The following is a 15,135-nucleotide window of genomic DNA, read 5'->3' as shown; positions in this document are numbered from 1 at the left end:
CTGGGGAGAAATCACGAGGGCTGTATGTTAAATGTTAGAGTAGAAATGCTTGGTTATCTTGCCTTTTACCCAGAGGGAAGAATGCAATGTCACTGACTTGTAAACACATTTTAAAAAATGTATTCCTGTGAGTATTTTCTTAGATATTGCTTCATAGAGATTTGTGCATTTCACTGGGTTCATTTTTACGAGCCTGTTCTTTCTTTTCTTTTCTTTTTTTAAAAAATATTGTTGTCTGTATTGGCCTTTGATGTTCAACAGAACAAATCCTTCTGAGCCAGTTTTACTACCCTATAGGTAGTTGTTTCTCTTTTGGGAAAAAAGGGAAAGTATCAATCAATAATTGTATACTTACTTGTAGGGCCCTGTCAGAAACCAGTAAAAATACACCTGTGACCATAGAGGGTATGAATTGCTTCAAACAAAGGAAATACATGAGCAAGACAGCTGGTGCCTCCTTCCTGGGGACTAATTTGAGTATACAAGAACTCTGGTCCCTAGTCACAGCTTGACACTGCAGTGAACAGACTGGAGACCATTGCTTTATATTCATTTTTAAAAATTCATATATATACTCATATATGTATGTGATATATATACACATACATATGTGCATGTATGTATGTATATATATATTCATACAGAATACATTTTTTGTGCATCTAGCACCAGGTTCAACATTACAGAAACTCTATGGCTACTATTATTGTCATTATTATGCAAAAGGCACAAATAGAAGAGGTGTGGTGTGAACCCCTGCACAAATATCCTGGTTCCCTTGTGTATCCTTATTTCAACTTACTTAGAATATTTTCACAAGGGATTGCTGAATTAATATTATTTAATATTTCTTGAAATGAGCATGTGATTAAATCCAAGAGTATAGGAAAGTATCCAAGAACCATGTTTCAACTTGGAATGCAATGATGACAAGACCTTAATTATAAAGGAGTGGAGCTTTACATCAGAATTTCCTACCTCACTTCTCATGGGAAACAGCCCTCAAAGGCCACTAAATAAATTATAATGCAAGAATGAATATTAGCACTGCCACGAAGGAGTGAGTATTAGAGAGGGGGTGGGTGGGAGAGGGCCAGTTGAAGAAAATGTTATAAATGTATAAACAAAATTTAGGTTTATTTTTAATTCACAAATTAGTTCATGTAATTCCAATCTAGGTTCTTCCTAAAAAGGATTTAAGATGGCTGACATATCAAATGTCTCTAGGAAGAACATTTTAGTCTGACACCGATTTCCAAATGGTAAAATATAAAGAATAATCTGTTTTGCCTCAGAAGCCTAGCATCATCATTTTCAAATCAGACATGGCAGACTGTATTATTGTTACAAACTCCTCACTTTTTTTTTTTTTGGTACTGGAGATTGAACCCAGGGGTCCTTAATCACTGAACCACATCTCCAGTGCCTTTTTATATTTTATTTAGAGACAGGGTCTCATTGAGTTGCTCAGAGTCTTGCTTTTGCTGAGGCTGGCTTTGAGCTTGCAATCCTCCTACCTCAGCCTCCTGAGTTCCTGGGAGTACAGACATGTGCCACTGTGCCTGGCTCAACTCCTCACTCTTTTCCTGCTGTGGAAGTATGTGTATGATACCCTTCACAGGCAACTTTGTAGTACCTCCCACTACAATGACAGAACACATTTCCCTCCCCATTGTTACTGTGACAGGTGTGTGACTTGTTAGGCCAATGGAAAGTTAGCAGACAAGACTCACTCTGGTTTTAAATGTGCTTGTGTAGTTTTGGCCTGGCTTCTTGTGTTTCTGACACCAGTAGGAAGTGAAAGCTCTCCAGCTGTCACTTATCCCAGAAAGAGGCTAAGTGAAGAGCAGAGCAGAACTCAACCTATAGTCTGGAGCCAAATCCAGCTGACCACAATCCAAATCACAGCCTACCACAGGACCACGAGAGGCAAAACAAGTATTTGCAGTTGTAACCAATGAGATTTTGAGATTGTTTCACAATAAAAAGGGGGCTAATACTCCATATTCTCTCGGACAGTTCATTTAACTTTCTGAGCATTGGTTCAACCAGCTGGGAAATGGAGAACAATGGGTAACATCTATAAGATGTTGGGGTAAAATAAACTGTATTCAAGAAAGCAACCTGAAATCTTTCAAGTATAGTCAGAATAAATATAGGATATAGTTAGTACTTATTTTCTGAGTTTGCAGTTATTTAAAGATTCATTTGTGTTAAAATGACACGTTTAAGTGAAAAATGTGCATGTATGCCTACTTTATACAAATCACTCCAGTATTTAGCAACATAAGTTTCTTACTTCAGGTTGCTTTAAAACAATTAAAAATGATATGCTTAAAATGTAATAACCTAACAAGTGTTAGTATTAGTCAATATTAATTCAATAAATCTTATGTTGCATTATGAACTTCAGAAATATCAGTTATAATTAATCCTAATGTGACAGAAGACAAGCATCCTTCCCTAAAATGAACTTAGGGTATGCTCAGGGAGGCCTGGAGATCAGGAGCACATTAGGGTGGAGCCCAAAGACTCTGACTCTCTATGTCAGAGTCTTAGAACTAGAGGACGCCTCTTTGGGGTATGAGCCCATGGAGTGATTTCCTCCCTGTTCACCATCTCTGTGTGCTTCCCAGGCACAGCTGTGAGGATCTGACAGTATATCCACCCACTTCTCAATGCCCTGAACCCTTCACCACTTCAGTTTCAAACTTATTTGATAGAATGTGTTCCATTTTGTTTTCTACAGTCTGTTTAATGATCCACTAGAAAATGTAAATTATGTAGAATATAATGCAGAAAAACAACAAAGGCCACATTACCTGGACCGCTGACATTAAACTGAGGGCTGTTGGGGGAGAAGCTGTTGTGTCTCTGGACCCGACGGCTCGATCGCTTGCCAGGCCACTGAATGGACAGGACTTCTGGCTTGGCTGGCCCTTGCCTGGGACAACAGAGAAAACATTCAGCCTCACTGTCAGGCCTTCAGCATTTTTCCTCCAGGAACAGGATTCCAAGCATCAGTCAGAAAGGTTTTCTAGTGGACTGAAAGCTTAGGAGAAGTTCTGTTTGCAGATGTACTCCAGAGACCCAGGGCAATTAGTACAATAGCAAGTGAACCCAAGGAACAGAATTCTAGGTGTTCTTTATTCTTAAAATGAAAAGTCTAAGTAAAAACTATGTCTTCATTTGTAAATTAAGTAAAACTTCTTTTTTTATGTTTTCATTTGTAAATTAAGTAAAGCTTTCTTTTCCCCAAGTCATTAATGGGGAAAGTATCTGTGCATATGTTGCTGTGAATTTTGCTTCAATTGAGAACACCTTTCGTTTTTTCTTTTCTTAATTTATTTTTTAATTTAATTTTTGATCCATGTTATGTATCCACATATTTTACTTTATTTTTTGTATATTTTATTTATTTATTTATTTATTTTTATGTGGTACTGAGGATTGAACCCAATTCCTCACATATGCAAGACAAGCGCTCTACCACTGACTTACATACAACCCCAGTCTCTATCCACATATTTTAAAAGTCTTATTTCAACAAACCAAAGCACCTTCCTCCTATACCTAGACTCCACCCCTATCTTCTTTCACAAAGGCAAGAATTTTTAGCAAGTTTATTCTGGTGTTTACCTTTTTGTCAGTATCTAATAGCATGCTTAAATTTCCATCTTTTTTTTTTTTAATTTTAGGCTTTATCTATTAGCTTCTCAATACATAAAGCTCAGGCCAATGCTATATACATGGAACTTGGGAAAAAGGCTGCTTCAAAGGATGGATTCAGTGGCAGGAAAGCCTTTTTCTGTTCCTTATTCTTTGCCGGTTTGAATGTAGATAAGTCGGTTGGAATGTCAACAAAATCTTGGACCACAAGGCAAACTTGAGAATGGAAGACATTTATTTAAGATGTGAAAAAGGAAGAAGATCAATGGTAAATCTGTAGAGATGCCATGCTTGCCTTAGGCTGCCCTCACTAGCTTTCGCTGGAAATAATAAAATTTTATGTATTTAAGTCACTATAGATAATATTTTTTTCTGTTATAGGCAGATAAATCTAATACTAATTTACCCATCTAAAAATCTTTATTATCTATCAGCTAGGGAGTAAACCTTCAATTCTTCTACTCTGTTGGATCAACCCTCCCTCCTTTTCCTGTATGCCATTTTTATTTTAGTTGACTCTCTTGTTTGGGTGAAAAATATCCTTTAATTGCTTTATAAGGTCACTATGGAAAAGTCTGGTGTTTCCTTGATAAGTTGTATATGACCCGGTTTTTCTCTCTGGGGATTTTTGCACACTTTGTCTCTAGAATTCTAAAAACTAATGTCCTTATTCTGAGAATTTTCCTTCAATCATTTTATAATTTATTGTTCAGTGGAGAAATATTCAGCCCAGGTCTCACTTTTCATTATTTTATAATTTCTTTCTTTCTTTCTTTCTTTTTTTTTTTTTTTTTTGGAAAAGCTATTTTGGAAACATTGGACCTCTTGGACTGACCCTCTAGTTTTCTTATTATTTTTTTCCTGTTTTTCATTGCTTTGTGGAGATTTCTTTATACTTTTATACTGAAATCTTCCTCAGAGAATTTCATTTTTGCAATTGTACTGATAATTTCCAAGGGCTCCTTTGTGTGCTCTGAATGTCTTTTTTTTTTTTTTAAAAAGCATCCTGTCCTGAATTCATAAATGTGGTATTGCTTATTAGCTTTCTGAGGATACTGATGATTTTCTTTTGAAAGTTTTCCTCTGATCTCTGAAAAATATGTTTCCTCTGTTTCTTTCTTATGTTTGATTCGTTTGATTGTGTCCCCAAACATTTCAGAGGGAAGACCAGCAAGGCTGACTGCGACCTCTGTGTGCATGGTGGGGATTGCCCACTCACAGCCTCCATCGTGGAGTGGACTGGCTGGGCCCATTTATCAGGGGACCCTGATCCAAGGTACCATAACATCTTTTCTCTTGGATTAATAGATTATTTGGAATAGCCTCCCAACTGGAGGGCATGAGCCTACCTATCAATAATTTGGAAGCTGAGCATGCAAAGGAAATATTATAGTATAGGTCTGGAATGTTCCCCTATGATTTATATGTTGAAGGCTTGGTCCCCAGCTGGTTGAATTACAGGGAAGTGGTGGAAAATTTAGGAGATGAGGTCTAGTTTTTGGAGGAAGTAGGTCTATGAGGAATTGTCTTAAGGTTATATTTTGTTCCAATCCTTTCCCCTCTCATTCTTCTTTGCTTCTCAGCTGCCAGGAGTTGAGCGGTTTTGCTCCACCACACTCCCTGCCTTGATGTTCTGCTTCAGCACAGGCCCAAAGTGACAGCACCATGTGACCATGGACTGAAACCTCTGAAATGGGGAGCCCAAACTTCTTTGAAGTTGATTTTCTCAGGTGTTTTGTCATAGCGATGAAAAGCTAACTAACATAGGAGGTTTCAGATCTACTGTTCAGTGGAGAAATATTCAGCCCAGGTCTCACTTTTTATTATTGTGCCCTGAGTCCCAGTTGTGCCAGGTTTACATCTGCCTACCTCCTTGAGATAGTACAGCTCCTGGGTTCTTTAGATTTGGGAGGGGCGATGATTATACAGCTTCTAGCAACATGTCTGTCCTTTCACCTTACTCTCAGTTGCATATGGCATGGCCAATTTTTGAGATTTTCTGGAGTTTCTGTGATACCCACTACATTGCATTGTTTCTTACAACACCTGCTTAAGTTTCAGGTTTCCAAAGTTTTATATCAATTTCCAACAGATTCATCTTCTTTCCAGTTTCAAGTTTCTGCTTCTCTGGCTCTTCTGTCCTTATTTTTCAGGGATAATGCTTTATATCCAGATGCTTTTTTAAAAAAATATTTTTAGTTGTAGATGGACATATACCTTTATTTTATTTTTATGTGGTGCTCAGGATCGAACCCAGTCCCTCACATCGGCTAGACAACTAGCACTCCACCTCTGAGCTACAACCCCAACCCTCCAGGTGCTTTTAATGTCATTTTTTGAAAGGATTAGGGATGGAGCAAAAGAAATCATATATGTTTGATCTCTAATCTTTAACTAAATCTCTATGGATTTTCATGAAGCATAAGAGAAACCAACTTTCTGGCAACTTTGGTGGTCACAGGAATAGGTGATTATTTCTTTATGTTCAAGCTACAAGAATAGAACTGTGTGAAGCTTTATGATCACTTTTAAATTAAAGCTTTTCTGTACTTCTATAACAGACAGCTATTGAGAAGAGGAATATAACTTCCAAGCCCAAAAAGAATCATTCATATCCCTGGATGGAGAAGAATTCTGGAAAAAAAAAGATCAGACTTGCAGATTCCATTACACAAAGGAAATCCACATGTAATTAAATTGAGTTCCCAGGAATGTAGTTTATGAGAAAGAGAGGTTTATGTAAGAAGACAGGGGTCCTCTAGAGGGAAACTTCAGTATCACGTAATGATTATTCTTGTCGTTGGCTATTAGGTTCTTCCAAAAGACATGGAATTAAAGTGGCTCCTGCTTAGTCAATTTGCCAGGACAGATACAAAGATTGTTATAGGATGCCATCTGAAAATCTCACCTCTGTGGCATTCCAGCTGTACACATCCCTTCTCTCTGAAATTGCCATTTTCACATGAACAGACACAGACATTTTGCCCAACACGGCATGTCTAACTCATTACCACAGGATGAATGATACTGGGTGATTCTGCACTGGGGCTGTGAGATAGAATAGATGACTTCTTCAAATCTGCTATATCTCAGTAAGTCTTTGTATCTCTAGGTTTCACAGATATTAAATCTCAAAGTAATGTTGATGCTGAAAGGGAAACATATTATTATAACCCTAGGGATTTTAATGAAGCCTGCGGGCTATAGCCCTTCTCTATGCAGAACATCATGGAATTTTTCTTTACATCATAGACTGATGAGTTTTGGGGTATATTGATTTAACCTCTCTTCTCCACATGTGTTCTCTTCTCTTTCTCAAATGTCTCCTACATACATATTATTGTTAGATTAATTTTCCTTAAACCTTGGTTTCATTATATTGCTCTGTTGTTAACAACTGTTAATGACAATCTCTGGTAGAATTAAGTCTGAATGCATCTGGCTATTTTTTAGATCTTTTCAAATCCCCAAAGCCAGTTAGATTGGTCACTTTGCTGTCACAACTGCTCCTCTGAAGGGCTCCCTTTACCTGGAATTCTCTTGCATTCATTCAGTGACATATATTTAAATGAAGTTGTACCAAGTGGAGGGGGACAATGTAAAATTCCTGCCATCTGGAAACTCAAAGTCTAATGGGGGAGAGGAATAAGTAAGGGGATGAGTAGATTTGAATAGAGGATACCTTGGGAGAACTTGCTAGAGAAGTGGGAGACATGAAATTTTCTATTTTGAGAGCACTAAAGGCTTCCAGATAAAGTATTTTCCAGTGACCAAACAAGCTACAAGGAGTCAGCCAGATGAGAGGTGGGTAAGATGGGATGATTGAGGCTACTGACGGCTTTGGATCATCATTGTGCCATTCAAATTCATCCTAATGGCTCAGCTCATCTTTTATCCCCATAATGATTTCCACTGGCATCTTGATGGACATCCTGGTAAAAGGACAGCTTTGCTCTCTATTTCACTGGTGTGGGCCAAGGTGCTCTCCTCACCTTGGTTCTGGGTAGCTAGCCAATAGGAAGTTGTAGCCTTGGGAAAGGAGCACAGCCCCTTTAGACCGGGGTTAATTCATGTGCTTCTGATTCATGAAAGATTTCACATTGGATGTTGTGGTCACAAACTCAGAATGGTACCTTTTTAAAAATTTGCTTGTTTATGCATTTATTTAGAAACCTCCAAGAAGGAATATCACAAGTTTGGGGTGGGATTTGAGCATCTCTGGAAATCTTAGTCAAATAGCAGACAATAGCACTTTCCACACTGACATTAGACCTGCAATAGTTCCCCTTTGTTCAAGTTGGCTTTGAAAGGTTGAAAGGTTCATTAATCCTCTGGTTTCTTCCACTTTCCTTAACCTTTGTATTATTATCCTCCTCTCCAGTAAGCACAGCTGATATGCAGCTGTTGGCAGCAATCACAAGAGTTCAAGGCTAGCCTGTGGCCTAACACAAAGAAGAGTTGCTCATTAAACATTCATTGTGTGGTGATAAATGCACAGAACAAGTTTGCAGGAGAAATTAGAGAAGGAAACCAGAAGTGCAGGTGAAGAGGAGGGCGGAGGCTTTTTCAACCTCTTCTCAGGTGGCAAATGATTGATTCTAAAAAAAGGAGAATCCATTTTATTTCCAGAAAATCTAAACAAAAGAAACAACAAAAGAGGCGTCACATTCTCATTAGGAACATGAAATCAATTCCATTGTGCTTCAAGACATTCAGTTACCTTCTGCTCAAAGCTGGGGAGTTGGATTGCTGCTTTTCTAAAACTAATTGTTACATTTTGCGATTTGATATGAACTCACCCAACACAGCAAAAAGAGAGAATTTGTACTGTGAAGAATGATGCACAGATCCATGGAAGGGTTCATCCCTGTGTTCATCAGCTGCACGAGCTCATTAAATTCAGGAATTATAGGCTTTTTTGTTAGAATTTGGTGGTGCTCACTCATTTTGACACTAAACACATGGTTGAAAATTTCACTAGTTTTGGAGATGTCCTAATAATTATGTATCCATTAATTTGTTTACAAAAATTGGTCTTACAAAGCAGTCTATGATCAGCCTGTTCAAAAAACTTACTGTGTTGTTCTGCCCAATTTAGGATGCAAAATGTAGGTAAGGCACATCCATAGGTTTAAAGGGACATAGCAGCTAAAATATGTTGCAAGAGCAAGAGTTTTGCCATGCCCTTCTCTAGCTTGCAAGGTATGAACAATAACTCAAGAAAGCACCAACTGTTGGTTAGAATTATTTTCATGTCTGCTTTACACATTTATTACACAGATTTCTCTTTAGCCTTTATTTTTACAGATATTATATCATTTTTATTCTCAGTAAGACCTGTTGGTGGCACTGAATTTTGAAATCTTTCCTATTGTTCATTTTTCTCCATATTCTAAAATAATTAGGGTTATTAAATTCTCAAGTCTCTCCAGTGTATCCTGGTTCACTTAATCGGTAATGTCCTTTCTCATGATTTCTACTCATTTTTGCAAGACAAGTCTAAATGTTGTAGAGAAACTCCACAAAATGGACTTTTATCCTCTGTCTGTATTTAATCTTTTACTTGTCCAAAACCCACTGACAATTTCCCTCCCTTTTTCTATGATATTTATCATTTGGTACTATATAGCTTACTTTTGGTGTTCATGCCCTATTGTTGTAATATAGTTTAGACTCCTTAAGGAGTGACATCATGTTAAATGTATCTTAACATCATCCACATGTCTTTTAATGTCTTCTCCATCTATGAATTTTTAATGGAAAATTTTTGAACAGATGATGGACAGGAAAAGAAAAAGTGAATGATTTTTTTTTAAAGGCAAATAATAAAGCAAGCACCCAATGGAGGTCCTTGTCATTCCTTTTAAATCTATGAATTCTCAGTTTAGTTTTCACTAGTATGAGTACAATGACCGTCAGCTGATTTTCCATAAACACAGAATCACTAAAGAGACATCGTATTAAAACATTTAGTTGCCTTTCTTGACGTGTTTGCTCCTCGGTAGTTTCCATGGCACATTCCAGGGAATTCTGGAGAGACTGCAGCTGATTCAATGTCTCCTTCAACAGAAATCGAGTCACAAATTGTTCCAAATTGGAAGCTTCTTGATAGTCCTAGGGCGACAAAACAAAAGCAATCAGAAGTATGGGGGTGGCGTGGGGAATAACCAGGAATAGCTTTTCCTCTGTGTACCCTTCAACCTGGGACTGATCCTGGAAAAGGAGGGTGGAGAGGAGGGAAAAATGTGATGGCCTATCCACTTATCAGAAATTGCATGAAAGAGCTGCAGAAAAGGCTGGATTAGATCACTTCTCATTGCACCTGTCCCTAGTTTAGGTAAAAGAAACAAACCAAACCAAACCAGAATAATTATGAAATAGACATTGGTAGAAAAGGGAAACAATAATCTATGAGAAGAAAAGATTGGAGCATGGCTGCCAGGGTTCCTTCCATGTTTTAGTTAAATGATGATCATGCCACAGTATTGTTTTTTCTCTACTACCAACAANAAAAACAAACAACATTTAGTTATTTAACCTCTCGAGGTCTCAGCTTTCTCACTTATAAATAGGCTAAGTACCTCCAGCATACAATCCAACTCAAAAAATATCCTGTTTTCCTATTGACTCTAAGTTATAAAGCATAAGAACATGGCCTATTGTATCAATTTTGGAAAATGTTCTTTTAGCAAAGAAATCTAATGTCATACAGAAATCTCATTTCTTTCTTAAAATGAAATAGAACAAAGTTTAAATCATCAGTCTCTCTTTAAGCCCTTTCTTTTCAGGTAAACAACATCGAGATTTTTCTTATCTGCCCTTTTAATAGCCTTATTTGGAAATTAGAAATTGAAGTGTCTTTAAATTCCATTTAAGAAAATAAACCATAAAACAAAATATTGCATGCCCTTAATTATAAGGATTTTTGGTGAACTAAACCAAGTTAAAATATACAAAATACTAAAATTCATAGCTTACTATTACATAGCTTACTATTTATTGGTGATAAAAATTTCAAAAAATTACTTTTCAATGTATTTTCTGATATCAAGGAAAGTTTTATTTAGAGATAGAAGATATGTTGCTAGAAAAGAGCCTGTGTTTGACTCTCCAGTTATTTCCCTTTTGCAAATGCATATCTTTAAAAGAAAATTTATTAAAATAAAAACAAAACATAATTGCATAGTCAGATATTATGCCAAACATATTTGCATCTCAGCATACACTATGACTAATCCTGAGCAAATGGTAAAAAGTTTTATACTGGTTGATAGGCAGCTCTGAAAAGTGAAAGAAGCATACATCTACTGAACAATGAAGCATAGCGTTTGCCTTATTCTTTTTTAAATGTTCAATATCTGTCATTGGCATGTCACAGCTATAGAAAGTTAGCCAATTTAAAAACTTCTGTCACTGCAACTAGATTGTTGCTTCTTAGACCCAAAGGTCATGTCTTCAATGTCTGTATTCCTCATGGTGCCTTGAGTAGAACCTCATTCCATACCTGATTGTTTTGCAGATAAACTTCTGCCCTAAGAATTTATCACATTCTTATTGTGCTTTTAAAAATAAAGATTTTGATGCAAATAAAGCCAGAGATTTAAGAAAAGTTACAATCAGATAACTGGCTATGCCATCATTGTGCTATGGAGCAAAACAGAAAATTATCATGACACTTTCTTCTCACATTGATGAGAGTTTACGCTCCCCACTTGTGACTCTCCAGATAACATTAAGAAGTACCGCATCCCCATTGGTAGATGTATTTGACAGAAATATTGATGTCTTGACATTGAGATGGGTGTTAGGTTGGGATAAGGCTCTGGAGGATTAAGTTTTTTGAATCACTTATAAAGGTTAGCTGCTATGTGCTGCCCCATGGTGATAAGGAGAAAAAAGCCTTGTTTTCTAATATTCCCACTTATCCTTCGAGGCTTAGCTCATGGCACCGTGTCTACATCGCCTTTACTCCTCTGAACACTGTGAGACACAGTTCCTTCCCCTCCTGTGCATTCCTGTAATACTGCTTCCCTACCTAGGGCATATGATTTGCCATTTTCTATTGTAACCTGTTGTTTACTTGTCTTTCTCCCTCATTTTAGTTCAGTGCTTTAAGGGTAAAAGATTATGTCGTATTCATCTCCATCTCCAGAGTGCCCAGAACAAAGTCTGGCGCGCAGCAGCTGCCTCATAAATGCTTAAAGAATATGTGAGGAACAGGAAACCATGTGGAGATGAAGGCACCGGAGGGAATGTCAAGCCCTGGGAGCTGCTCTTGCCTCTCACCAATCACCAGCTGTGCCCCTGCAGCTGGCCCTCGCTGTTTGCAATTGCTGCTGCCCAGCTTGCCTGGTCACATGGGCTCCACAATAAAGGGAAACACAGCTTTGCTCTTAGCAGACTGTTTGTCCTCATTTCATTTTCTGGACCATTTGCTGGTCTCCTTCCCTTCCCTTACTCTGGATCCCAAGCTCTGGGACTGCAGACGCAGGCGGCACAGATCCAATCTCCTTCCCTTCTTTCAGATATGCAGCAGATGTTCCTTTGGAAGGCAGTGGTGAAAGAAGCAGATGGAAAATTAAATAGATAGCAAGCTGGAAAATGTCAAAGCCTGGCCCTTTTTATTCTCAACAAATGTGTTGGTTGTGAAGATACAAAAAGAGATCTTTGCATTGCTAACTCCCCAGAAGATTGATACGTTGGTGTAAGACGCATGTTCCTTTGAGAGAATGGTAGAAAGGACATTTACTGGTCTAAGAAAGCACTAAAAAGCAATTGTACAGATGAAACACAATATCCAGATTCTGCCTTTATTTTTTTCTTTTTGCAGATTATTCCCTCATGACTGTGAGAAAGGATGTGGCCAAATGAAAGCTAACAGGGTATTTCTCAGATCTCAACAACATTTATTCAAGTCATTGAAAATTGTCAGTCACAATTGACAGTTGATATATTGGTTAACAAAGTACCATTAATACTTCCGTTTTTTTTTTTTTTTGCTTGTGGAAAGCCAGAATGTAAACATTTCAATATTCGCATTTCCTAAAGCATAGTACTTTGAAAATGAGGTTTCTTATGGGGACTGCCTATGCATCTTAATTGTCAGATCATTTCTCAGGAAGCAAGCTCTGCCCATCTGGTTGATGGAAGATTGGAGATCTTAGTTATTAACCCACTATGAATCATCTGAGTTAATTAGGAAAATCAGAGCATCAGACTTCCTTGTTTATGTTTGCCCTATTTGAAAATTAATCAAGTTGGCGACATCCAGTCTAGTGTCTAGTTTAAGAAGTCAGATACAATCACATTTAGCAGGGGGCACTGCTTCTAAATGCCTTCTGATTCACACTCCTGCAGTTTTCACCAATCTTGTGTGAGGCATCTGTGCTAGATTCCATAACAGGAAAGAACCACTCTGCAAAGATAATGTTATCTCTTTATCTTTTTCTATCCTTCCTCAAACTGTTAGTTTTTTTTTTTTTTAAATCTTAACTAGCTTGCACACATTACCTATGTCCTACTTCTTTTAAAATATTCTTGGGTTTTCTTATTTTAAATAGCACATTTTTTTCTTTCTTTCTTTTTTACATTTTTTTCCAACCTGGTAGGATACCTTATCAAATTTGATTAAAAAAAGAAAAAAAATAAAGAAGTGGTCCATAACTATCTTAAAAATGGACCAAGCTTAATCCCAGATATGTCTTTGGATCTTAGATGGCAAAACAAGAGATCAAAATAATTTCAGACTACAGATTCTCAAGGATTAAGTGAATTAGAATCTCAAATTAGTGAGAGCATGAACAAGGTTATAATTTTGGAATAAAGTATTACTAAACAACTAATATTTGAATTTTAGCTAAATATCCCATTGTTTGAAATCAGAAAATACATAAGAGATGAGTTATATTATTTAAGACCTTTATGTTGACATACTCCATTGTGAAATGCTCATCCCAAGGTTTTTAAGGATTTATTTTATGTAGGCTTCTTTTTTTCTGGTTCCTTCTGTTGCTGTCTCACACCAGGAGCTATGGCCCCCTAGATGTCTTTTTCTAAAGAATGATTCCATTCTGCTATGAGATAATCATCTTCAAACAAGTGGATATTTAGGAAAATGCATTCATGTGTAAGTATGGGGTCTTCCTTGGAATTAGCCCACACCTGGAGATTAATAGACAACAGGTAAAGACCCAGGTCACACTCACAGGTACCTAATAACAGTGTGGTAGTTAAGAATTTGGGTCTGAGGATGGTCACATTGAAGTTCTGATCTATACCTCTGTCACTTGACAGCAGTGTGAACTAAGAAATGAATGCTGTCCTCCTTATCTCCTGGTAGAGCACTTCATTTTCTAGATTCTTTACAAACTTCTTTCTCAGCTTCTGAGTCTATGCGTCTTTCAACATCCCTACTTGCTAAACTGTAAGACTAGTTGTCATAAGCTTTGTTTGAGGGACAAATGCACCATGGCATGTGAAGTACACAGTGTGGCATCTCACTCACAGTTGTTGATACAAGTTTATTACTCCTATTAACATAATAGAGAAAGGATTTTACCAAGTGCAGTGAACAGATCTTTAGTTAGCATTCACAAGATCTGGGTTTGTTTGCTGTGAGAAGAGGTTACCTTGGCACTACCGCTAGGATAAATGCATAGTTGGTGTTCCACATGAGAGGCTTTCCACAGAAATTAATTTTCCTGAGTTCTCTCTCACATATATTTTCTACTATACATCTACTACCTTCCATTCTAAAAACTGTATACTGCTCATATAATTATCGATTACTGTATTGAGGCTGTGACCCATGAATTCAGTCTTTGAGGAGTTAATCCCATTTAAAATGTGGGGTTCAACTGCAAAATTAATCAAAAAGTTTACCCATTCTTGATTTGCTTCTTATCCAAGATAGTATGTGGGATACAATTTACAAATCTAAACCACATCTTTTGCATTTTCTTTTGTCTTCAATGAAGGCTGTCCTCCATGTCTCCTGGCAGAGTACTTTCCAAAGTTCTTTCTTTGTCTCTGATTTAACTCCTTTCTCTTCCTTAATCTACAGATCTTCAGATGTATTAGCTGAGATTTCTTCCTTTCTCCTCAACTCTGTCTGAGTCTGGCATTATATCTCGGCCCAATCCTTTGTTCAGAATCATAGAAGTATAGAAACCAGATAAACAATAATAGGAGGATTGGGGAAGATGGACATATTGGAAGGATAGTTTTGAAAATCCTGAAATCTTTACATAAAACTAGACAGAACAACTACAAAAAAAAAAAAAGCACAAGAATAACAACTCCAATAGACAACAAAGCCAGTCGCAGCGTTATCATCAAACTCAAATTGTAGGTGTATAGAGACAAAAATCCCTGACTGCCACAAGATGGGCATTGCATGGTACCCTTGCATGAGTAGGAAGAAGTGAGGAGATGCAGTGGGATATGGCACGGTCTTAAGAACAAGAG

General features: G+C 37.3%; 1 protein-coding gene across 1 annotated transcript in view; it reads right to left on the bottom strand.

The window, feature by feature from the left end:
* Necab1 (N-terminal EF-hand calcium binding protein 1) overlaps nucleotides 1-15,135 on the bottom strand; it is a 146,588-nt gene that overhangs the window by 26,682 nt on the left and 104,771 nt on the right. The window contains exons 6-7 of the mRNA XM_015485766.2: nucleotides 9,647-9,783; nucleotides 2,823-2,944 (exon numbers count right to left, since the gene is read on the bottom strand). Of these exons, the coding sequence (XP_015341252.1) occupies nucleotides 2,823-2,944; nucleotides 9,647-9,783 (259 nt within the window). The remainder of the gene's footprint in view (nucleotides 1-2,822; nucleotides 2,945-9,646; nucleotides 9,784-15,135) is intronic.

The sequence above is a fragment of the Marmota marmota genome, unplaced genomic scaffold (genome assembly GCF_001458135.2).
Source record: "Marmota marmota marmota unplaced genomic scaffold, marMar, whole genome shotgun sequence".
NCBI classification, from domain to species: domain Eukaryota; kingdom Metazoa; phylum Chordata; class Mammalia; order Rodentia; family Sciuridae; genus Marmota; species Marmota marmota.
This window is presented reverse-complemented; position numbering and strand designations above follow the sequence as displayed.